At 34.8% G+C, this 26,421-nt stretch overlaps 1 protein-coding gene across 2 annotated transcripts; it reads right to left on the bottom strand.

Annotated features, from left to right (window-relative positions):
* Positions 1-5,005: 5,005 nt before the first annotated feature.
* LOC144979745 (outer dynein arm-docking complex subunit 3-like) lies at positions 5,006-22,264 on the bottom strand. Of its 2 annotated transcripts, XR_013646764.1 has the most exons (13): positions 21,979-22,264; positions 20,757-20,878; positions 19,906-19,983; positions 19,063-19,242; positions 18,455-18,559; positions 17,126-17,374; positions 14,997-15,137; positions 13,287-13,447; positions 10,717-10,873; positions 9,498-9,653; positions 8,858-8,945; positions 6,263-8,175; positions 5,006-5,909 (listed from the first exon to the last, which is right to left on the bottom strand). XR_013646764.1 is itself a non-coding variant. In XM_078926721.1 (12 exons), the coding sequence occupies exons 1-12, from the start codon at positions 22,061-22,063 to the stop codon at positions 8,048-8,050; spliced, it is 1,650 nt and encodes a 549-aa protein (XP_078782847.1). In that variant the 5' UTR covers positions 22,064-22,264; the 3' UTR covers positions 5,006-8,047. The 2 variants fall into 2 exon arrangements, 1 of the variants encoding a protein (XP_078782847.1); XM_078926721.1 differs by having other exon boundaries at positions 5,006-8,175.
* Positions 22,265-26,421: the final 4,157 nt, after the last annotated feature.

Here is a 26,421-nt window from a genome sequence, read left to right as displayed (position 1 = left end):
TTTGTTTGTTTGTTGTTGTTTTGATTTCTTTTCTTTTTCTTTTAGTTTGTTTTGGGGTTTTTTTCTTCTTTTTCTCTCCCCATCCCCCACCCTCTCTCTCTTGAAAGAGATGACTTGAAGAGTATTGATTATATTCAGATTTCACTTTAAATCAACCCTCGCATATAGTATCCACATTTTAAAGAGCCTTTTGGCAGTGATCCTGTGCCAGTGTACCTCCCATAGTGGGCAGGGGGGTACATACTGTGTCTTCTATCCCCTTATATCTGTTTTCCAACATGCTTTCTGTCTTTGTCTTGGAATGAGATTACTTGGTTTTGTCCTGATCCTGGCTGAGAGGGAAACAGTCGAATGTATAGTTAGTTTTGGGAAATTATATTTTTTTCATTGTAAATCATCTCTTTGTTATGCACTGTATTATGCTTTCTTTATATTATATATTATGATTTGTAAAACATTTGAGTGTCTTCCTCTTAGCGGGGACCTGTGCTTGTGTCTGGATGAGACTTTTAGGATCTCAATCTAAGTACTTTGATAGAGTGCTTTTAGAATCTGCACCTGTTTCTTATTTGAACCAATTCCCCTTTGTCTTCCCTTTTCTTGGATGCTTTATTGTAATTCTAGAACATTTTACTATCCCATTTTCTTCCTTTTTACTGGCCCTGATATGACCTTAATGTGTTGCAAGCGCCGTAAAACCCTTAAAAACATAAAAACATGTGCCAGTGTCAATGTGAAACCTTACATGGTTTCAGACTAGCTACACAGATATCAATTTTGAATCGACACTCCTGCACGGTTTCCTCAAAACTCCTCGTTACAAGTACAAGCAAAAATGTTCGAGGAAACTACGTTGCCATTGCATTTAGAGGGGAGGCACAGTGGCTCAGCGGTATGGTCTTTGCTTTGTACCCGAAAGATATATAGTTTGAATATCCACTGCGTTATGCGGCCTTCAGCAAGTCACCTCTCCGTAGTTCAATTTGTGTCGCTGTACTGCGGCTGACACTTGGGTTATTCGTCTTCCTTGGATTAGACCCTAAGACAAATTTCTGCTTGAGGATGAACGAAGAGAACTTTTATTACTTACTTTATTAATATGTTACAAGAGGTTAGTGTTTGTATGTGTGTGTGTGTTGGGGGGGGGGGGGTTACTGTATCACAACATTCATTTACAGTAGTAGCCAAGCATAATCATGGCGTGTGGCATTGGAATTGGAACTAATGGCGAAGTGGTAAGAAACAGCAGAAAGGTGTCTTTTATGCAAAACGGCGATGGCGTGTGTGAGTGGCAGTGAGTGTCATCTTGTTTATCATGCTGTATACACACACATGCAGTGTTGACAGATACACTCATAAGTAACTGTCAATGTCACAGTAAGTGATCAGTGATCGAAATCACCTGGCGCGTTAAAAACCATTTAAGTAATTAATTTTTCTTACGTTGGCCGGGTGAAATTAGTTAGAGGAAACCGTGTTTGAGGTTAAAAATTTGTTTTAGGAAGGAATGGAATGATAACAAAGAATATTAATGAAAAAATTCTGGACATTCAAATAAGTTCGAGGAAATAGTGCTGGAGTATACTTCTAATCTCTCATAAACGCGTACCGCCTGGGTGGGGTCTTCGACCTCCCATGGTGGGCAGCAGGAGCTCACATGCTGTTTTTTCTATCCCCATATATCTGTTTTCTGAGTTGCTTGTTGTCTTTGTCTTGGAATGGGATTACTTTGTTTTATCCTGGCCCTTGCCGAAATCTGTGTCTTAATTTTGGGAGGTTATATTTTTTTCTTGAAAATCATCTTTGTTGTGTACTGGTAATTCAATTTTTTGTTTGGACAGGTCACGTAAACATTTGACTTTATTCCTCTTGGATCCTAGTCTGGTGTCTGGATTAGACTTTTCGGTGATCTCAAATGAAGCAATTGATGATATTATACTCCTGGATTGTCCATCTGTTTCCTATTTAAACCAATTCCCGTTTGACACTTTCTTTGCTGCTTTAATTGTAATTCTAGAATTTTCTACTATCCCACTTTCTTCCTTTTTACTAGCGATGATGTGTCGCAAGTGCTCTAAAAGCCTTGTTAACAAAAGCAAACAGATCAGGGCTACGTAAAACCATGTCTGTTTTGTTGTATGAAGTGGCTTTTTTCAAATTTCAAAGGTTTTTTTTCCTGTGCAAGTGTGAGACAAAACTATCGGGGTCTCTCGATATTTCAATGGACTGAGTAAAATTGTATACAAGTCAACTACTGCTTTTAAAGTCAACACTTCTTATTGGTTCCATATTTTCTGTTCTTTATCTAAAAGTGTGCATTTGATAATGGACAAAGTCAACCAATCTCTCTGGTCTGTCAATGGCGGCTTTTAGCAGGATTCCACTGCAATGTCTCAGCTTTGATGCATCTGTTTAAATTGACTCTGGCTTCATCAAAGTCATTTGCTTAAGATATCGTTTCAAGTTAAAATCAATTCAAACTTCGCATTTATTGGGTGGGGTTCCTGACCTCCCATAGTGGGCAGGGAGGCCCTTACTGTGTCTTCTATCCCTCGATATCTTATTTTCCAACATGCTTTCTTTCTTTGCCTTAAAAACTTGAGCTTTTATAGAAGGCAATATCCACTAAACATGCTCAAAGGGTCCCTGACCAACAGAAACATGTAATATGTAGAACGAGACACGATGAGTGTTAGTACTGTTAGGCGATATTACAATTTTTTCGACGGAGACAACGCTGTTGACAGATAGGTACTCATTTTACACCCGAGTACGGTGAGAGAATGTGAGTAAAGAGCCTTTTCCAAGGACTCATCTATGCACAGAGCGAGGCTCAAAGAGGAACTTCCGATCTGAAAGCGAGTGTCATACCACTAGAACACATAGCCGCACATTGCCTTGAGATGAGATTACTTGGTTTTGTCCTGGCACTGGTCGGATACCCTAGCTGGGAGGGAAAACAGTCAAAGTCAAATGTATAGTTAGTTTTAGGAGATGATATTTTTTGTCTTGTAAATCATCTCTCTGTTACGCACTGTATTATGTTGTTATATATGATTTGTAAGCATTTGAGTGTATTCCTATGAGTGGGGAACTGTGCTTGTGTCTGGATGAGACTTTTAGGTGATCTCAAACTAAGTGCATTGATGATGAGCTCTTTGAATCTACATCTGTTTCCTATTTGAACCAATTCCCCTTTGTCTTACCTTTTCTAGGTTGCTTACTTTAATTGTAATTCTATAACTTTTTACTTTCCCATTGTTTTCATTTTTTACTGGCGCTGATATTACCTTAATGTGTTGCAAGCGCTGTAAAACTCTTAAAAACAAACAACAAACCATGCATTTTTACAAGAATGTATAGAAATGAATATTACAGCTTCAAAAAAGGAACAAAACACCAAACACTGTTTTGAAGCTGTTATATTCATTTGTTTAAAATTACTTTTTAGTCCTCAGTTTATAACAGCTTTGCATTCACATGAAAATATTTTTTGAGATTTTAATAGAGCAGTATCCACTAAATGTGTTTTACAAGGGGTCCCAAACCAACAAAAACTGAACAAATATGATGGGGCATGACGCCTATAAGGCAGAATTACATTTTTTTTTTTACCAAGTCAACGATTCTCTTCATTTTTGTTACAGCACTTGTGACAGCACCAGTAATAAGGAAGAAAATAGAATAGTAAAAAAAAATTCTACAATTGAAAGTACACGAAAAAAAAGTAAGACAAAGGGGAATAGTTCAAATAGGGAACAGATTTAGATTCAAGAGCATTATCAGTGTACCTAGTTTGAGATCACCTAAGAGTCTCATCCAGACATAAGCACGGGATCTCTCTAAGAGGACTACACTTTCAAACCATTATAATTCATTCAAAACAAACAATGAAACAGTACATAACAGAGAGATGATTTACAAGGAAGAAAATATCATTTTGACATTTGACTGTTTCCTTCCCAGCCAAGGACCCCGTCATATTCAGGACAAAACTAAGTAACCTCATTCCGAGACAAAGATAGAAATCAAGTTGAAAACAGAAGTAGGGGGATATAAGACACAGAAAGTGACCACCCTGCCCATTATGGGAGGAAAACAAAACCTCACCCAGACAATGCTTTGAACAGACAAGTACTCATTTTACACCTGAGCACTTTGAGGGAATGTGAGTAAAGAGCCTTCTCCAAGGACTCAACTTTGCTCAGACCACAGGACTCGAACTCGGTCCATAGCTGAGTGTCAAACCACAAGGCCTGACAAAGGTTACAGTGACAACCTCACTATTTATCTAGGATGTAAGGAGCTGATTCCCAATATATCTACCAAATCTATGGGAAAAGAAACAGAAATTATTGCCTGCATAATCCAGAAAAAAAAAATGGATATTGAGCACTTTCTTCAGATTATCAATGCATAACTCAGAGCTTCCTACAACTCCGCAAAACAAACTCATTCGGCAATACTCTATTCACTACGTACTGAAAATTATGCATACCACTCACAAGTTTATTTTTATCTGGTAGTCTTGTGTGTCGTAAAAGCCATCACAGTAGATTAGCCTACAGTTGTATGTATGCTGTTGGAATATAGATACTGTGCGCTTGGCTAAGAAACTCACAACATTGCCATCCGGAAATATAATGGACCAACAAACAAAACTTTGTGTAACCTTGAACGTTTATCGTCTGGTTAATACAGTTTAGTGAGAATTACTCATAGGCGTGGATGGCAAAAAAACCCAAAAAAAAAAAAACAATAGCAAAGAACTGAGTGACGTCAACTTCGATCTATCTATAGTTTGAATGAGTGAAGAAGAGTGAGAAGACCATTTTTTTCGATGCAATGGAAAATGAGTCAAAACAACTCGTATAAAAGCTATTGACGGTAAGTTGATTCCTCATTTAAATGGCAAATTCCTCAAAGTAGTGGTCTGGGGTAGGAAGATCTGCATAACTATAAATATTATAAATGATTTCTAAAATGAGAAAAAAAAATCACTTGATCTCATTCTGAATATACAAATTATGTATTTATTTTTGATAAAACGAAATGAAAGAAAATTACAATCTATAAAAATTACAAAATTAACATAATTAATTTCTATAACAAGAGGGAATGTATTGCATAGCTCAATTACCATGAAGTTATCGTAAAATAAAAAAATTAAAATGATTTTGTATATGATTATTTGCACTTTTAAGAGAAAGTTTGGTATCACAATTTTGAAATGAAAAAATATAAAGGAACATATTGCATGTATAGTCAATTTACAAAACAGTAGAACCAAAATTTAAATTTAAATTTACATTCCTTTGCTTTTGGAGAAAATTTTAATAGTGTTTTCGAACATTGAATATCGATGTTTGTAACAAAAACATCATTTTAACTTTGTTTTTTAATATCAGAAATCTTTACAATATGGAACAAGAAATACTAACATTCTTAGACCTTTATGACAGTATTGAAGAATATGTAGACAAAAATCTGGGAGTATTTGTCAATTAAGTCCAAATAATAATCAAACAAAAATCAAAAAGCACCTCAAATTGCAGTATAATATTGGTCTGATACAAAACAATACAGTATATATTTATATAAGTGTACCCCTTATTATGGCACTGGGGTTGTATGAGCACTATTTTCGAAAGAATAAAAAGGAAAATAGATTTTAGCATAGCAACCATCGATATAAAACTATTTTTTAAAAAATTAACAGAAAAAGAGAACGTGACATAAGAAGTGATTTTTTTCATTCAGAGTAACATTAATTAGATCACATTAATTAGACTGAATAATCAAATCACAAATTTAAATTCAACATTCATGCGTGAATCACATTGCTATTATATAGTATAAAGCATTGATACAAAATATATCTGTTATTTTTCTGACTTGTGAATGATGGACTAAAAAGGGTTTTTTTTTGTTTTTGTTTGTTTGTTGCTTTAGGTCTCTTCCAACACAATTGAGGTTATATGAGAGACCGCTGAAACAAAAAAACAAGCAATCTAACAAAAATAGTACAAATGTCAATCAAAATCATAACCTAAAGATATCATAAGCTAAATTATAAATAACCAAGAACAAACAGGCAGAGGATTTACAGGAAAAAAAAATATCCCCTGTCAAAAATACAATCACAAACCAAAGAAGCAGGATAGGCTAGTAAAGAGAAGAAGAAACGACATCACTATCGGATCGTACACCCATGCGAACATCATAGGTATATGATTCAAGGGTGATGCTCCCATCCAACCACCCGCAAAAAGGGTTTAATACCTTGCTTACTTATAAGGCCAACAAGCATTGCATACTTTTTTTTTCATAATTATGCTTTTAATGATTTTTAAAAAAAAATGTTTTCAGAGATTTGAATCGCACTTATTTGACTTTTATTGAGTAAGATTAGACATTAAGCCAGATGTTTTATCGATTTTGAAGCACCCTTAAATTGTATGATTTCTTTTAAACTTTTTTTATACTATATGGCACAGTTAAAATGTTTAACTAACACAATAAATTGGGGGTTAAAAATATAAAAAAAAGAAGAAGAACAGGGGAACAAATATTCAATTTTACAAATGTAAGGCTTTTTTAATAATTTCAACAAGTGACATTTTTCTTCCACGATCAATAAAGAAATAATGAATAAATAACATGCGAGTTTAAACCTTCATTACTATGGACCGATGCTCCCTTAATTTCAAGATAAAATAAAATAAAGGAGGAAAAATCATCAAAAGAAAAATTATTATATTTCGTCTGGGATTGCACTCGATAGAGAGTCATCAAAGGTTCAATTGAAAATCGAATTTTAAAAAAGTGACAATAATTTATTTGCGTAAAATTGCTTATCTACACCAGAAATACTTGCTGCTGCCATGGATAGTCATCTTCGACAATAACATTCTATTATTGCAAAATTATTTGAGTACACTTGTACAATTTCTCTTTGAAATAATAATAAAGTCAAACGCAACATAGAAAATAATTGTTTTGAAAAAACTTGGACTAAATAATTGGTGATGCTGATATAAAACTAATCAGAAATAATTTCTTCCAATCATAATTAATTATATAATGAATTATTTTTTCTTTTAGTTGTCATAGCAGTAAAACAGTGGAGTTCTTTAACCACACCACAGTGGAGTATAACAGACAAAGAAATGTTATATTCCATTGATCAAAATCTGTAATATTTATTACTTTCTTGTTCTTATCTATAATCTTCCTCTGAGAATATCCATCTTACTGAGAAAAAATGTAAGAATCTGAGAAACAATTCATGGATGTTAGAATTTGCTGTGGTAATTTGGAAAACCTATCTATGGTATATTGGTATTTTCTAACAATGTTATAATTTACATCCCACCATTTACATTACATAAAATAACATCCTAAAGTTGTGACATCAAATGTTTAAATTATATATTTTAAGAAAAATCAATTCAAAACCCTACACCAAATATTGCTACAATTAGAAAAAACAAAACATGTATCTATTTATGAATCAAATAGCAACAAAAGATCACTCAATGTCTCTCGTCTCCCAGCAAAAGGTTCATTTTCCCAACTCATTTGTATTTTCTTTCTTTTTGTCTTAAACTTAAAAACTGGTGCGGACTGAATTTCCACATTTATTGTGTGACACCAGCCAAATTCTAAATAATCTCTTTCACTCTCGATGAAAATATACATAAAATACTTCTAATAATAATATATAATAATACTTGTGACGAGTATTCATATAGTGTCTTTAATTTTTTGAACTCCTTTATCCTGCTGTTTTGGCAAAAAAAAAAATCGAATCCTTTTGATTTAGGGAATTCGATACACAAACAAATTTTACTTCCATTTTTTGAAAAGTTGTCCGATATGATATTTTACTAGATACTCCTCATTCCAAATTTGAAATCCATCACGTTTTGGGTTATCATTATTACTTTTTAAAAAATGTATTTCTCTCTCTCTCTCTCCTTTTTTTCTGTAACAATTCTTTTTTAAAACAACTTTTGTTTTCTGTCGTCTTTGAATCTGGATATGTTTACTTTGTTTTCTTCTTCTTTTTGGGCTCACGTCTCTTTGTCTTGCTGTCCACAATGAACTGTGACTGTTTCTTGAGGGAAACTCTATTGGGAACATTGGATTCATCATCCCCGCTGTCTTCATATTCTGTAAAAATAAATCACGATAAATGAATTGATTGATGCTTTGTGTTAATATAGTCCAAGATGTTGCTGCTTGAAGCTCAAAGAAATTTAAAAAAAAAAAAAACAATCGTAAAATGTACGAGTAGTAGGAGCTACATTTTTAAATTATGAAGACAAATGATATGTGGATGTTTCAGGTTACCCCTATATTTAAAATAACGCAATGAAACAGACACTAAAGACGAATGAGAGATGAGAGGATAACGCTGTCCAGAGAAGAGTTGATATTTCAATTAATCATTGTTTCATGATCATCTTAATATCTGCCTCATGCAAGTTCAAAGGGTTGTTTTGTGGATAAATTACCTGTCTACACCTGATTAGACAGGGGTCCCAATATTTCATCAGTAGAGCACTCACTTCAACAGCAAGGGGACCGATATTGATCTCATGTGCAGTCAAGACTTTATCTTCTAACCCCTCTTCCCCTCAACCCTCCTGTCAATCCAGCAGTGATTGGTGAGAGATTGTATGAGTAAAGAGCCTTTTTTTAAAGTAATCAATTTTTCTCCTTCCAAATTAGGGACCTACAGGTTAGAAGGCTCGTTCCATACCAGAGAACTGCCAAGCCCTGTGATCCCTGCTCATTATGAAGTTGGCTATAAGCTAGGTCGGCAATTTTATGTATCATTTCAGAGACTCACCATCTCCATAGACCAAATCTTTTTCTGTCTTTGAGAACTTGATTCTAGTGTTGTACATCGGTAGCTTGGAAGCCGTGCTGGAGTGGTACTGTGGAAAAAAAAAAATAATTGCAATGAACTGGGAAGCTTAGCCCTGCTGATGTTGAGGGTAAACACGACATTTGAAACAAATCTGAAATAACTCAACGAGTCCCATGACAAAAATAAATGTTGCATATTGCTCTGTTTGAAGGGCAATATCTAAATCAATAACATTTAGTGTAATGATAAACTTAGGGTAATGCAATTTAATTTAATTTAATTTAATTTTACTTGTGTATTCATCTATTAATCTATGATCAAAAATGTTCATTGCAAATGAAATTGGCAAAAGAATATAAAGAGCTTGAAATTTGAATGCAGTAAAAGATCGTCACTTACATAAAGTGAGAGAGAGGACTTATGTGAATACTGCATGAGTGTGAGACAGTTGATGCACAGAAGACGGTCTGCAACTATCAAGTCTCTAGCAAAGCCGACTCTTGGTCTGTACGTATTGTTTATTAAAACCTCCTCACGTTTTAACCCCACTTATAGAAGAAAAAAATGTTGAGAGTTTTTCAAAAGGTTGTTTGGTGACCAAAAGGTGTTAAAAACTTACCTCTTCCTCTTTCATCTTCCGAGTGAGCTCTTCAATATCCTTCTCATCCAGACTTTCCAACAACTTCATCAATTTTTCCTCTGAATTCGACAACTGGTCCAGCACATATTCATCCGAGGAGGGTTGAATATGGGTGGCTGGAACATGCTCTTTTGCCTTGATAAATAAAAAAGTTTAAAATTAATGATAAAAAGTACTATATCTACTGCAAAAGAGCGAAAATGGAGAGGCTTCGTATGGGAACAAAACAGACAATGGATGTTTTGGGTACAAACCCTTCATCAGCACAACAATACACAAACAAACGTGGAAAACAAATAAAATATAATGATAAACAACCTGTATCGTCTGTTTTTCATTATATTTTATTCTTATGTTCTTGTTGAAAAGTCACCACTGTTTTTCCCAAATAAACATGCCGAGAACTATTCTCCTGTCCGGCGGGATTTATTCTGAAGTTGACTATTACCCTTTTAACTGCTTTCATCATTGTCTGAAGAAGGGATTTGAGTCTGAAACATTCCGTTTTTAGTATTTTATTCTTTTTCTTTTAAACTGTTATATTCATCTTTGTACATTACTTTTTACCAATACTTAAAAGCAATGTTTACATCACAGGCTCCAGAAACTTTCTTCACTAAACTATATTTGATCTTACTCTGGCCATACCCTGTCTCGGCCAAATTTTATTTTTAATCTATAAACGTACAAAATGTCAAAGTTTTACTAAATCTGTCAATGTCTTAAATGAAAACAAACTCTTAGAGCAGACAATTTCATCCGACAAACCGTTCATCAGTTGAGCTACTCTAGCGTTAGATTTTAACTACATTTTTAAATATCTACAGAGAATATGATGGTATTGACTACAGCTGAAAAACCACACTAAATCATCAAAGAAAGATAATAAGTTACCCATCACCTCAAAATGGTATTTTTTGTGGTGGCTTGGATGTTAAAAATTGAATTTATAGTTTTTTAAAATATAGTCAAGAAGAATTTCTTTTTGGCATCTGATGACCCCCCCCCCCCTACTTTCTTACCCCCTCCCCTCAATATTACCGACGGGTCACATATTATTTTTCTTTGAGGACCTAGTGTGTTTTTACCAGCTGTAGCCAATGCCATCATATTCTCTGTATTCTCTGTCGGCATTAGAAACATGGTGTTGATCTAATTTCATTTGAAAAGATTGATTAAAATACAATGGATGGCTTACAGTCTTAAGATGACCGAGTTTATTATGGAGATGATCCACTCCAGACTTCACTTGAGCCAAAAGAAGGCTGCCACTTTGATGCTGATCCTCTGACTCGTCACGTCGTTCTTCTTCCTTCTGCAAGTAGCTTTCGTGTTCTTCCAAAGTGTTTTGGCCACTGGTGAAATATAAACAAAGACAGGAATTTGGAAACTTAACATGTACCATAGAATTAAACGAATGAGAATACGTACGAAGCCTAAAAAGTGTCCACCAATGAAAGCATTCAGCGCCATTTTGTTGTTGGCTGAGAATGTAGTAATAACCATTCATTCGGTATCTATGTCAACATAACGACACAAGAAAAACAACAAACAATATCAAAATCCACAATAAAATGTTTCAGAACTGTTGCGTACATTTATGGCACAACGAAGCTGTCAAAAAATGAAGTTAGAGAATGTGTGTAGTGATGTATTATAATAACCTGTAATGTGTTTTCCAACCACCACATCATCTACTACTACAACCACCACCACAATATCATCACTAACACTACTACTACAACCACCAGCCCCACATCATTATCACTACCACTACTACTACACCACCACCAGCACATCATCATCACTACCACTACTACAATCACCACAACCACATCGTCATCACTACCACTACTACTGCAACCACCACCACCATATCATCATCATTACCACTACTACCACAACCACCACCACCACTACTACTACAACCACCACCACATCACTACCTGAACTACTACAACCACCACCACAATAGCATCACTACCACTACTACTACAACCACCACAACCACATCGTCATCACGACCACTACTACTACAACCACCACCATATCATTACCATTACCACTACTACTACAACCACCACTACCACCATATCATTACCATTACCACTACTACTGCAACCACCACTACCACCATATCATCACCATTACAACTACTACTACAACCACCACAACCACATCATCATCACTACCACTACTACTACAACCACCACCACATCATCATCACTATCACTACTACTACAACTACAACCACCACCACATTATCATCACTACCACTACTACTACTGCAACCACCACCACCATATCATCATCATTGAAATATATTTTTTTTTTAATTGAGCTTTATATAGTGCAATATCTACTAAATGTGCTCAAAGCGCTTTACAAGGGGTCCCTGGTCAACATTTAACATGTAGGACGGGACATGACGCCTGTTAGGCGATATTACAATTTTTCGGACAAAGACAACTCTGTTAACGGCCAGGTACTCATTTTACACCTGAGTACGGTGAGAGAATGTGAGTAAAGAGCCTTTTCCAAGGACTCAACTATGCGCCGAGCGCGAGGCTCGAACCCAGGACCTTCCGATCCGGAAGCGAGTGTCATACTACTAGACCACATAGCCGCATCATTACCACTACTACTACAAACACCACCACCACATCATCATCACGACCACTACTACTACAACCACCACCACCACCATATCATTACCATTACCACTACTACTACAACCACCACCACATCATCATCACTACCACTACTACTACAACTACAATCATCACCACCACCACATCATCATCACTATTACTACTACAACTACAACCACCACCAACACCACATCACCTCACTAACACTCAGTACTACAATCACTACCATTAGGTACCATTATTTGAAATAAGGAAACTTCGGAATTGTATTTGGCATTGTGTTTATATATCATAATATAATTCTAATCAGTTATCTATTTAGAACTAGATACTATACAATATGTATGCCAAATACCACCCCAATTCCCCTTTCTTGTGTGCGGGAATTCCTCTTTCGGCATTGAAATTGAGTGTGAGAGAGTCATCACTACACACATAAACAACAGAAACAATTTAAAAACAAGACTATGACACGCAACCACTCACACACGAGGCTATACTATTTATCCTTTTCTCTATATAGAATAGGACAAGACAAACAATAGCTTGACTCTCGCTACACTTCGCATTGATGTTTGTCGTCTCACGAGTTCAACTCTCGGTCGACCTGTCAATATTCCTTTTTGCCTCGGACGTAATCATTAATAGAATGTTGTGTGGTTTTGACCGTGAAGAAAACCTTAAGAAGTCACATTTATATCATTTTAGAGAGATCGTTTTGAATAATTTTGAGTTAAACGAGCGAGCAGCAACTTGTTTTCATGAACGGCCGATCAGCGCTTGTTTACTATAGTAACGTGATTCCCAGCCAACATCAAAATGGCGGATATTTTTCTCATTGAGGCCGCTGGTTGGTTAGCCAATAATAGCACCGTACGGTTTCCATTGGGTAAATTCCTTGACATGTACAGGGATGACCTTTGCTATTAATAAAAAGCATGAAATTTTTTTCTCGTAAAGAGCATATGAAAATATTTCATGTAAAGATTCTCTTCATCAAATGGTATCACTCTTTAATCATAGAAAAGGAATACATATCCATCTACCTTCCCTTTAACTGTTGCCTTTAAACAACCAATTTTTTTTTTTTTATTGTAAAATTTTCTTTAAACCCTACCTTGATAGTTTAGCCTCCCCTGAATATTTCATCTCTTCAAATTCCTCTTGCAGTTTTTCTTTTTCCTCTCTCAGTTTCATGATGGATGACTCATTTTCCTTCTTCATTTCTTCTAAATGTTTAGTCGTGGCCCCCTGGTTCTCAAATCTGAACACAACCTCCTTTGAAACAAACAAACAAACACATTAGAATTATGTCAGAATATACTAGATAAAGAACAATCAGATTTAAAGTTACAATGATCAAAAATAGAAAAAAAACGTTGTGTTTTTTTAATTTGAAACTATAAACAAAATAAATAATAAGTAATAAATAAATATCCTTTATTCCAAGGAAAGACTGGATTAACCCAGGCATCAGCCGCAGTGCAGGGCCGCAAAGTAAGTAGGGCGAGGTGACTTGCTCAAGGCCACACAAAGAGGCAAGTAGTCGAACTTGGTACCATTTAGGTACGAAGCTAGCAAAGACCGTACTGCTGAGCCACGCAAAGTAAGTAGGGCGAGGTGACTTGCTCAAGGCCACACAACGAGGCAAGTAGTCGAACTTGGTACCTTTTAGGTACGAAGCAAAGACCGTACCGCTGAGCCACGCTGCCCCTCACACTCTCCTCAATGAAAATAATACTAAGCTGCTAGAAGCTGTGGACTGTAAATAGTAATAAACAGAAATGAATTATAACACCTTCGAAAAAGAACAAAACACCAAGCCCAGAACATTTCAGGCCCAGAGCCTTTCTGGAAATGAATAAAACATTTTACCTCTCCTTACCACCCAAAGGAAAATCGTCACATTCGTTACCATATAACCAACAATTTTCTTGCTCTGATTTAATTTCTGTGATAGTTATAGCTATAAAATCTCGACACTGTGTTGCACAGAACAAGCATATACATGTTACTATTCTCTCAGAAAAATCTATTGTTGTGTTGGGTGAGCATGAAGTTTGGGGTCAAATTTTGAAAATAGCTGGTAAGGAGAGAGTTATTACATTACTTAAAAAGGCAGCAGAGAAAAAATAAGCACATCCTTTCTGTAATAAGTTCTTGGAATGTAAACAAAAGGATGCGTTCGCTTAGTAACTTGCAGAATAGATCAGAATGTAAAAAAAAAAAATGACAGGTACAATAAAAATAAATGTCTAATATATAAGTTGAAATAAATCCAATAGAGCAGAGAAGAAAAAAATTCTGAATTATGAAGAATGAACAGTGATGCATTTGAAATGTAGACAGTCGTCATGAATATGAACAAACTTTACAATATCTACTCCAACGATGAAGGAAATATCACAAACCTTAGAAACTAGATATAAGGAAGACAACAGAGGCAATAGTCCAGTGGATTTGTAAAAACCCAGTCTGGTGTTGAGCCCATGGAGATTTAAACATCCATTCATTTATGTCAAGTTCAGCATAAAATTCAGTTGTAAGCATCGGGTTTACCTAGACAAATACATAGGTACCGTTTTGATAAGATTGGTCACAAATGGACTCACCATAGTGTCAGTAAGATTGGTCACAAATGGACTCACCACAGTGTCAGTAAGATTGGCACAAATGGACTCACCATAGAGTCAGTAAGATTGGTCACAAATGGACTCACCATAATGTCAGTAAGATTGGTCACAAATGGACTCACCATAGTGTCAGTAAGATTGGTCACAAATGGACTCACCATAGTGTCAGTAAGATTGGTCACAAATGGACTCACCATAGTGTCAGAGACTCCAGTGTACTCTTTGATTCTTTTAAAGCCTTCCTCGTAAGTCGTGATCTTTTGTTGCTGATCCTCTGCCTGTTGATAGGCTTTGTCCTGAGATCCGTAATCCGCTTGCTGGGCTGCCCTTTGTTCCTGGAAACGTTCAATAATTTTCATGTTTATAATTTTCACATTCATTGTCAGCTTTTGTAATAAATAAAATAGAAGTTTATATAAGGTCCTTTAACTAAAAAAATATGAAAGGATTTACCATGCTCGATGCACTTCATAATTTTTCATTTATTCCTGTAGCAAGCCATATAGAACCATATTCCCATTTCTTACAGTATCTGACGCCTGTTAGGCATTTTTTTGGTACTAACACATTTACAATTTCCATCGCTGCCTCGAACCAGATACTCATTCACACCTGAGTCCAGTGTATGCGTTTCTTACCTATTTCAGCCCTTTGATCAGTGACACTAGGTTATATTACACGACCCATGCATACCATTCTGGTACCTCAGTGTTGTGGCTTTTTGTTTCCATGAGTAAGTTTTATTCACTCATATAACGAAATAACAATAATCAAATGGAATGGTTGAGCTTACATGACAAAATATTATAGTTAAAAAGTCTAAGAATTATGATCTGTCAACGTTTACACTTGTTTCACTAACCAACGCTATAACAATTCACCACCATCTGTTCTATATTATTGTGGACTTTGGATTCAATGAAATCAAACTCAAAGGGTCCTCCTTATAAAAGATGAAAATAATATTTTCATTCATTTTTTTTTTGCTTGTTTGTTTTATTTCTTTTCCTTCTTTTTTTCCTTGCTGGTTTTATTTTAATTATTAACATATTTTTGGGGGGTATTTTTGTTGTTGTTTTTCCTCCGCCCATCTAATAGTTTGAGCAATGCATTCATTGATATCTTAGCTTGAATGACAAATGACTTGCCATTAGCTTGAGTGTGTAAAATATCAACTACATAACTTGCAATCCAAGTTACAAAAACTGTGGTACAAGTGTCAACAACACTAAATAGGACCATACTTAACTTCATTTCATTTGAATCTCAAGGTGCCTAAGCAAGCCATTTGAGACCCATTGGCTATGTGGTTTTGTTGTATGACACTCGCTTTCGGATCGGAAGGTCCTGGGTTCGAGCCTCACTCTGCGCATAGTTGAGTCTTTGGAAAAGGCTCTTTTCTCACATTCTCTAACCGTACTTAGGTGTAAAATGAGTACCTGGCTGTTAACAGCATTGTCTCTGTTGGAAAAAATTGTAATATCGCCTAAACAGGTGCCATGTCTCGTTCTACATGTTACGTGTTGTTGTTCGTCAGGTTTCTTGTGAGGCGCTTTGAGTATGTTTAGTAGAGATTGTACTATATAAAAGCTCAAGTTTATTTGCTATTTGATTTTTAAATTGCTAATATGTCGGATGATTTAAATGCTGGAAGATTGAATTTATGGCCATAAATGTTAGACTTAGGTTAAGTTTATTTATTTTACTGACAAGAAATTATGTCGTTTTTTTATGAGTGCAAAATGAAGAACTGCTTCTTCTAATCATTTTCAAGTCACTTTCCGACTCTGATTTTTAAGACTGTTTTGAGGCATGGATGGGTCACCATTGGAAATACAAAGAGTACAATGCCAAGAGCCAAGCTGTTGTTTGTTCCATGTTGTGTTTACAAGTATAAGTCACTTTCCACTCTTTTATAATCATTGACATTATGCTAATTATCCCCATCCTCATCCGTATGGCTTCGTGATAGGACATTCCACTTCAGACCCGTGTTTCTCAGTAACTGCCACACAGTTGAGTGCATTGGAAAAGGCTCTTTACTCACAATTCTCTCATCTTACTCAGATGAAGAATTAGCTGATAACAGCTTTGTTTCTGTTGAAAAACATTGTAAAAGCCCATATTAGCCACCATATCTCTTCCTACATGTTGTCGTAAGTGCTCAGATCACATTTGGTGGATGCTGCGCGTCATTATAATCAGGAGCTGAATCACCATCTCTACTGATAGTTTCAGAACAATGCAGTGTCAAGACATTCTCCCTTTTGGTTAAAAAAACAACCATAAATCTATCAAATCTAATAAATGGACTTTTCCTCACCAGTCTCTTTTCAATTCTTTCATTTTGAATTTTCTTCTCCTCTGCCTCTTTCTTCATTTTTGCCAGCTCCACATCTCTCTTCTTCTTCTCAGCGTACACAGTGTCTTCCTGTTTACGTAACTTGGTCATGGCAGTCTCCTTAGAAATTTGGGCATCATTGTGCATAGCCTTCAGGTCCGTTAGCTCACCACGAACTTTACGAATTTCACTTTCAACAGTGTCCAGTTTTGAAGGGTAACCCATTGCCTCCTAGGGAAGATATAATGAATAGAATCAAAAGTTTGAGACATGGAGGGTAAAATGTAATTTACTAAAGGAGTTTAATGCAATATAATGTAATGTATGGGGGACCCAATAGATCAGTTGGTAGAGCACTGGCTTCACATGTAAAGGGACCGAGACCGATCATGGGGGCAGTCGAGATTGGGTAGCTGGGTCTGTTAGATCTGGTGGAAAGTACTGTGTGATAGACCAGCGTCCTATATAAAGGTTACCAATTGCTAATGTCCATTTCATGCTATAGAAACCAACATAAAATCTAGTGCCATGGCCTTATAGTCCTGAAACATTCCTTTATAATGTAATGTGCTGAAACAGATTGTGTGAGTGCATGAAGAATTTTATCTGCACTGTGAATGTTTTATGCAAGTAATCTGAACTCCCCAGGAATGTACGGGTAACACTGAACAGAGTAAGGGCAAAACTTGGGAGAACAGCTGGAAGTATGAAAAAGTGGGGGCTGTATGAGACTAGCTTGTGTAAATGTGGATGCCAGAGCAGATGATGGAGCACATCCTTAGAGAATGCCAGGACGGACCCAGCTGCACTGATCATGGCCTAAGAGTCTGCTCCCCAGATGCTATGGAGTGGGTTCGGTGTTGGAACGACAAGCTTTGATGATGATGATGATGATGATAATGATGATGATGATGATGATGATGATGATGATGATGATGATGATGATTATGATGAGGAACTTTCCATACAAAAAGTTTTCAATTTAAAAGTAATCAAAATAATAATTTATATCGTCCAACAAATGGCAATTCATATCAGATAAACAGTGCACAAACAATTTAGATTATGACATGAAAAAACATTCTCATACGCAGATACAAACACATGCATACACAACATATACACAAACAACTACATTGTATCTGCGGACAGCATATATCAATATGCAGACACATACATCAACACATACATGACATAGTATATATGCAAACATCCGATATAGAATTATTTCAAAGTATTTTGTGTTGATACAAATACAACAACAGAAATATACAAACACACACAAATACATAATCTGTCAAACTCACAAACCTTTTCAAATCTTGACTTTATATCCAAATACACACGTTGTACTTGCAAAGCTTCTCCATTCTTTATAGTATATTTGTCACTGCTATTCTCCAAGTAACGCATCGTCTGAATAAAAGGATAGATATTACTTTTTCATTGGTCAGGAATTGAAATGCTATTTTTTAATTGGATGTGATATTGATAAATTTTGTTGACAATAAAAAAAAAAAAATCTTAAAGAAGAAAATCAAATGTGACCCACTACAATTTGGTATGATAAAAAAAAAAATAATGATATTAATATATAATAATAATAATAATAATAATAAAATAATAATAATAATAATAATAATAATAATAATAATAATAATAATAATAATAATAATAATAATATGTAAGTAGAATCCTTCCCGTGGTACAGCTCAAAGCACACAAATTATATCAGCCATGGGTTACATCCAAAGCTAATTTACATTTTAAAAAGTATATTTAAATTAAAATGATTTTTAAATGTTTATCTCATGAGCATCTAAAAGTGTTTCCGTACAAACATTTCAAATCCTGCATATTACCTGATATCCTAAAAAAAATGTTGATCCCACAAAATGACAAGAAATAAAAATCCTAACCTGAGCTTCAGCAGATTCACCCTTGTCAGAATTTACAGCATCTGAAGAATCCTTCACCATCTGGTCATATTGGGTTTGCAATTCTTCCAACTGTTTCTGTTTGCGAGCAGTCTTATGGCGTTCAGCATTTACTCTCTTCATCCGGTCACATACTTTATGATCGAAGATTGTGATGGCCTCCTGAGAGGTTTTAGGATAAATATAACATTGGCAATCAAATTGACACAAATAATCAAATTAAATGAAAAGGATGAAGAGAACCAAAATAATGATCTAATTACAGCATTATTATTACTACTATTATCATCAATATAATAATAATAATAATAATAATAATAATAATAATAATAATAATAATAATAATAATAATAATAATAATAATAATAATAATAATAATAATAATATATAATAATAATAATAATAATAATAAAAATAAAAGTTACATATGAATATACAACTGAAAATACACTTATTGGTTTAATTCTACATGGATTTACTTGCAGTCCTGCTAACCAAATATGCAATTATGGGCTTGATTTACCATTGTTGCAATGGAGAATATTTTGGGTTCTTTGAGAGTATTTCCGTTACAACAATGACCCTACAACAACATGGGCTATCAGACCTGCAATAAGTTAATGGGATGTGTTAAAACGATAATATTGAGGGAATTGTAAGCATTCAGTCTTATTTTATTGGCCTTCATGTGTGACATATATTTGAACACACACTCACACACGCACATACACACACACAGACACACACACAGACACACACACAGGTGCAAAAACAAACACACATACAAATAAATATAGATAAATCTGTCATTAAAAAAAAACGTACCCTCCCAGTCATGTTTGAGAGAGCAGCCCTTTCCAGAGGTCTATCTTGAAAAGCTTTCCCGATAACATGTGCATCTTGCTATGAGAAGAGCAACAGATTATATTGTGACAATAAAAGGAATCAAAAATCTAAAACTTGATACAGAATTAAGTTATACACTTCTTGTTATAATGGCAACACCATTGTGGCTGTGGAGAAGTGAGACCAAATGACGAAAGGTCGCATTGAAAGGAGAGGAGCATGGAATTCACGTCGTGTGCCAAGATAAGATATTTTATTTAATGGTTATCTAATGTGACCAGATCAGCAGATCAAAACATTGCTACATAGCAGTGGTGAAAGGGCTCCCTCCATGGTGCTGAGAAATTTGGTTGTATAGAGGTCTTGGCTGAGTAGACACAGGCCAGCTGGTTATGAAGGAATAAGAGTAAAACTCTCCTAATCCCCCCCACCCCCACCCCCCCTCCCTTTTACTTTTGAGAGTTTCACTCAAAACCCAAACATAAAAAATACGTTAAAAAAAAAAAGAAATAAAAACAATCGCAAAGTACGAAACAGTATATTAAAAATCTAAACCTACACTAAACAGAAGGCAAGCTTCTTTTTAACTTTTCCTTTACTTTAAAGGGGGGGGGGGGGGGGGGGGGGGGGCAGCCAATGAACCTTTACCTAGATTTTTTTTTCAGATACGTCGATTTTTTACTAATATAATATGAGGATCGATTTAAGGGATGCTGCCTGAACATATATACACTGCATGAGTTAAATGACCCTCTCTTGAACAATATAATTAATATGAAATAAAATTAATCAAAATTTTTCAACTTTAATACCAGAAAAAATATACTGACCGATAATCTGTCTTTCAGCCTTTTTCTTAGTTCTTTATTTTCCTGACGCAGAGAGAGAATGCTATCCCTGTTCTTTTTCATGGCATATTGGGATGATTCAAAATAGGCTTTTCGATCCCCCTCTGTGAAAAGAAAATTCCAAGGTTTAGTAACAAAAAGTGTGTAAATTGATTTCATATGATTGATTTCGATGATGATAATTGATTGTTATATTATTATATATAATATTATATATGTATATATATATATATATATTAATATATATATAATATATACATCGAATATGAAGAGACAGACAGACTTTGGGAGCTGTTGTTAAGAAAAGTCAAACAGAGACAGCGTGGAATCTCAAACCAATGTAACAACTTGAGAGAAAGTTGGGGGGTGGGGGGGTCCTAATTTTTTAATGGTTTCATTATACATACTGTTTAAGTTGAATTTCACAAACAGAAATAATAGTTTCTATTGCCAATATACGCCTCATATTTGGAAAACCTTTCAATTAAAATCAAAAAAAAAAAAAAAAACAAACAACAAAAAACCATAGACATAAGCAAAATCATCAACAATGACATTAACTAAAGCAGTATGCATCAACATCGTAAATCAGGATCAGATTCTAATAATACAGCACTTTAGAGAGCTATTCGGGTGGTGGTGGGGGGGGGGGGGCTCAATGGATAGAGTAATAGATAGTGTACGCCAACGGGGCTATAATATATTAATTTTGTGCATTCGGTTTCAAATATAATTTTGTCCAGCATCTGTGTTGATCGTTCAGATAGCTGGGAGTGTTCGTTTCGCCGTCAATAAAACAGAAGTTAATTAATATATTCGGGCTCCATGTGTCTCTAATTATACTGGTTTACGAAATTTCCCGGTTCGTCAACAGTTGACAATCAATATCATAAATAAACTGTCATCATAGCGACGTTTCCGCAAGATTGTTTACACCCACTTTGACCATTGGTTATCTGTTAGAATATTTTATAAGATTGGTGGTTAATGGCCCTTACTATTATAAGATTAAGTAAGGTCATAGGATTAGGCCGGATTAAGTGGTCAGTGACCCTTATTATTATAAAGATTCAGAAACTCAGTGTAGCATTGAGTTGGATTAATCACAAGCATATACTTTTCGGAAACTAAAAGGTATGGATACTTGTGAATAGAGCAGAAAATCCACACACACAACAACAACAAAAAAAAACAAACAACTTACCAAAAAGTGCGATCTTTGCTTTCAGTTCTTCGATCTGTTCGTAGGTTGTTCTATCAACACCTGTAGACATCTCTGAGCTCGGCATTTTGAAAATGGCCCTTTGAAAATATTCTATTACAACAATTAAAGATGTAAACTGCTGATAAATTTCATATAATCAGAAAGTATCAGAATAATTAGCGAACTTTTAAGATCTAACCATGCTAAATTCAAGATGATACAACTAATCCGTTTGTTGTTGTATCCATCATTGTCCATGTCCTAAACGTTACTAAGGAAGTTGTACGCGGCGCATGCTCGTGGAATCAAACAATCTGCATCTTTTATCGATTTTGTCGTATAATTAATTTATCGGACTTTTTTTATATTGTGAAATAAACATACCGAGGACGACCCAACGTATAGATAGTATGCAGAGACGTCACTTAGGCCTTTGTTATTGTTTTTGCCATCCGCGTTTGTGAGTTGTTCTCACTAAACTGTATTAACCAGACTATAAAAGTTCATGGTTACACAGAGTTTGTGTGTTGGTCCGTTATTCTTCCGGATGGCAATGTTGTGAACTCCTTGGCCAAGCGCATTCTATCTATAGGGCATTTCCATATAATTTGTTTTATAAGCGAGATGGACCATTTTTTATTTAATATTGTTTGTGGCGCTTTTTAAAAGATCTTTTTAGAGCACTCAAAATCGAAATATGTCACTGCAAACAGTCACGTTACCATTCATTCACTCAAAGCGAATCGAGTTGGGTAATATGATTTAATCATTAGTAGCCACTTCTAGACATGTAATTTTGAGTGTTTATTTCTTGTATATTATTTTGACCACTTCTGTTTGTTTTCAGCTGTGCGACACTTCTAAGCCATCGTGTCGTAGTGCTATTTTTGTTTAAAGGAGGATAATAGAATTGATAGTAGCTATCAAGAAACAACAAAAATGTAAAACAAAGGGAATGATTAACATGTATCAAAGAAAGAACTAAGAGTAGCAACTCTTGTCTCTGGTTTGTTTTTGTTTTCTTTTGTTTTTTTGTTTTGGTCTTTTTTGTTTGTTTGTTTGTTATTGTTGTTTTAAGGGCTTTGCAGCGCCAGTAAAAGGGAAGAAAATGAAATTATCCAAGAAAAGATATGAAAATGAAAAATTCAAATTAACAAAAATAGCCAAGATTCCAAGAGCAGACTATGAATGCACTTATTATTGATTTATAGCCAGAAATATTAGACTTTAAAGACAAAAAAAAGGTATATATATTTTAAAGATCTTAAAAATAACAAAATTCTGATAAATTTTGCTTAAAATTAAATGTTCGTTTACAAGGTCACACCGACACAATACCAGATTGAGAGGGTGGGACACTTAAATTCTCATCCACACTCTTCTTCTTCTTCGATATTTAGAAACCTCACGTTTTAGGACCGAACTAGAATATGTTTTAGAATTAGAACAAAAGTATAAATTGATGAAGGATTATTGAAGTTGTCACGCGTGACCCATCGCCTCTAAACGGTATTGTGTCGGGATGATTCGGGCCCCGAAAACAAACCAGAATTTTAAAAAATATGAACTTTTGATGGGTTTTTTTTTTTTTTGCAATGTAAGAAATTATTGTTTTCTTCACCACAACGATTAGAAGTTAACTAAACTTTAATATATTTGTCTATAGATTCTCAAGTCAAAGTGATGCAAGGCTGCTAGAAGCTATGGACTGTAGGCCTAAAAAGTAATAAACAAAAATGAATTTAACGGCTTCAAAAAATAAATTTATCTGTCGTCGATCTAGACGTTAATGTTTTTATTGTTTTGTTGTTGTTGTTGGCTGAAGAAAGGTTTTGAGCCCTAAACGTTCCGTGTTTGTTATTGTTATTTTTTAAAGCCGTTATATTCATTTATTTTTTAAAAATTACTCTATAGTTTTAATTCCCATTCCCAACTTCATCCAGACATGATACCACTTTGAGTCGCTAGATCAGATAGATATAGGTCATGAACTATTGTTTTGTTTTTGTTTTTAATGATTTTACGGCGATAGCAACACATCAGCGATAGATAGAGAGCAATTAGAAAACAGATACAGTACACAATTGAGAGATGATTTACAAGGGGGAATATTTCTTTTCCCAAAACTAATACAATACATTTGACTAATCCCCCCCCCCCCCAACCTCCCTTCCATACCCCATTCCTCGTCTGCCAAGGGAGGTCAAGGACCCCACCCAAATGTAATAAAGGCATTGAGTTTATAGACCTGCCACAGATAGCTAATAAAAAATAAGAATTTTGAGACAAATTCAAATTTGAGCGGGTGGGAAGGGGGGTGAAAGGGGGGGGGGGGGTCATAATATGCTTACCCAGAATGCATGATTTTCATCATTTATATGAATTGTAAATTTAATACATTTAAGAATTGGTTTTTGTTGTTTGTTACTTTAGGTCTCTTCCAACACAATTGAGGTTATATGAGAGACCGCTGAAACAAAAAAAAAAACAAGCAATCTAACAAAAATAGTACAAATGTAAATCAAAATCATAACCTAAAGATATCATAAGCTAAATTATAAATAACCAAGAACAAACAGGCAGAAGATTTACAGAAAAAAAAAAATATCCCCTGTCAAAAATACAATCACAAACCAAAGAAGCAGGATAGGCTAGTAAAGAGAAGAAGAAACGACATCACTATCGGATCGTACACCCATGCGAACATCATAGGTATATGATTCAAGGGTGATGCTCCCATCCAACCACCCGCAAGAATTGGTTTAGTGTAAATTCAAATTGAACATAGCTAGACGTCTATCTATATTCATTTGTGTGTAAAATAATAAACACTTTAATTCTGATAATTTAAAATTGAAAATACATATCTGGAGCAATAAATCTGAATTTAATTTGGCCATAATTTATCCCCCAGAAAATTCTATCAGTAAAATCCGTAGAGGAAGCAGGTCTGAGATTATGCACACGGCGCCAATCAATCAAGTCTCTTGTCAAATTCGACACAGAGAGCAGGTACTGGTATCGACAAAGATCTACAAAAAAAAAAATGCACGAAACAGAGCCAGACAAAGCAAGACAGAAAAATACAAGAAGAAAGTAAAACATCCTAAAAATAATCCTGCCTCCCCATGTCGAAGCGAGACCGGTCAATTTTCAGGGACTGTTGTTTTTTGTTGTTTCTTGTACTTTTCTTTCTTTCTTGTTCTGCCTGGTACCGTTGGATGCGCATTTTTTTTTCTCAAATCTTTATCGTATCAAATTCTCTCGTCGAATAATTGTTTGTTTGTTTTTAAGGGTTTTACGGCGCTTGCAGCACAATTAGGGTATATCAGCGCCAGTAAAAAGGAAAATCGGGATAGTAAAAAGTTCTAGAATTACAATTAAAGCATCCAAGAAAAAGTAAGACATAGGGGAACTGGAACAAATAGGTATCAGATGTAGATTCTAAGAGCACCCCACCAATGTACTTAGTTTGAGATCACCTATAAGTCGCATCCGGACACAAGCACAAAATCCAACAAAGAGGAATACACTCAAATGCTTACATTATATATTCAAAATAACAAATATAATAATACATAACAGAGAGATGATTTACAAAGAAAAAAATTCATCTCCCAAAACAATAACTATGCTAGGAGCTAGGACTCCAGCCAGGTCCAGGACAAAACCAAGTAACCTCATTCCAAGACAAAGACAACGCATGTTGGAAACCATATTATTAGGGGATAGAAGACACCGTATGTACCCCCCTGCCCACTATGGGAGGTCAGGAACCCCACCCAGTCGCCAAATAATTGATCTAAAACCAATCAAACAAAAGTCTATGATATTTATGGTTTCAGGAATTTCAATAATCATTTATTTATTTGGAAACTTACTCTTTCCATTCATAGCATGCATCATTCTATCAAAATCAACTGATGTTCTTTTACTTAAACAATTTTGCAATAAAGTACTGGCGATTAATTACGTATATTATATTATCGATTGGTCTAAAAAAAAGAACATTGTAGATTATCTAAAAAATAATATTATTTGATAATTTCTCCGTTTGTTACCGTGTTATTGGGTTGTATTTTTTTTTAATTTATAAAATAAATATTAAAACTACACGTAAATAGGAAATAAAAGCTTTGTTGCAGATGATTAAATTGATAATCGGGTTGTAACAATATTTTGAATTTAAAAAACAAAGAAAAGTTTTCATATTAAAATTACATGTAAAAAGGGAAATAAATCTTCCTGTAGATTTTGAAATTCTTAAAAATTTATCATATTTACATAATCTGGCGATGCCTTGTTTTAACTTTGTCTCAGAACACAAGATAAATAAATAAAAATTGATTAGAAAAGAAAACGAGTTGCTTTTCACTTTGCCTTCGGACTTTATTCTTAATACATATAATAATTCACAGTAAAGATAATATGCCAAACGTAATT

The sequence above is a fragment of the Berghia stephanieae genome, chromosome 9 (genome assembly GCF_034508935.2).
Source record: "Berghia stephanieae isolate SIO BIC M18660-M18661 chromosome 9, UCSD_Bste_1.3, whole genome shotgun sequence".
Classification (NCBI taxonomy): Eukaryota; Metazoa; Mollusca; class Gastropoda; order Nudibranchia; family Aeolidiidae; genus Berghia; species Berghia stephanieae.
Note: the sequence above shows the minus strand (reverse complement) of the source record. Positions and strands in the feature narration are given on the sequence as shown.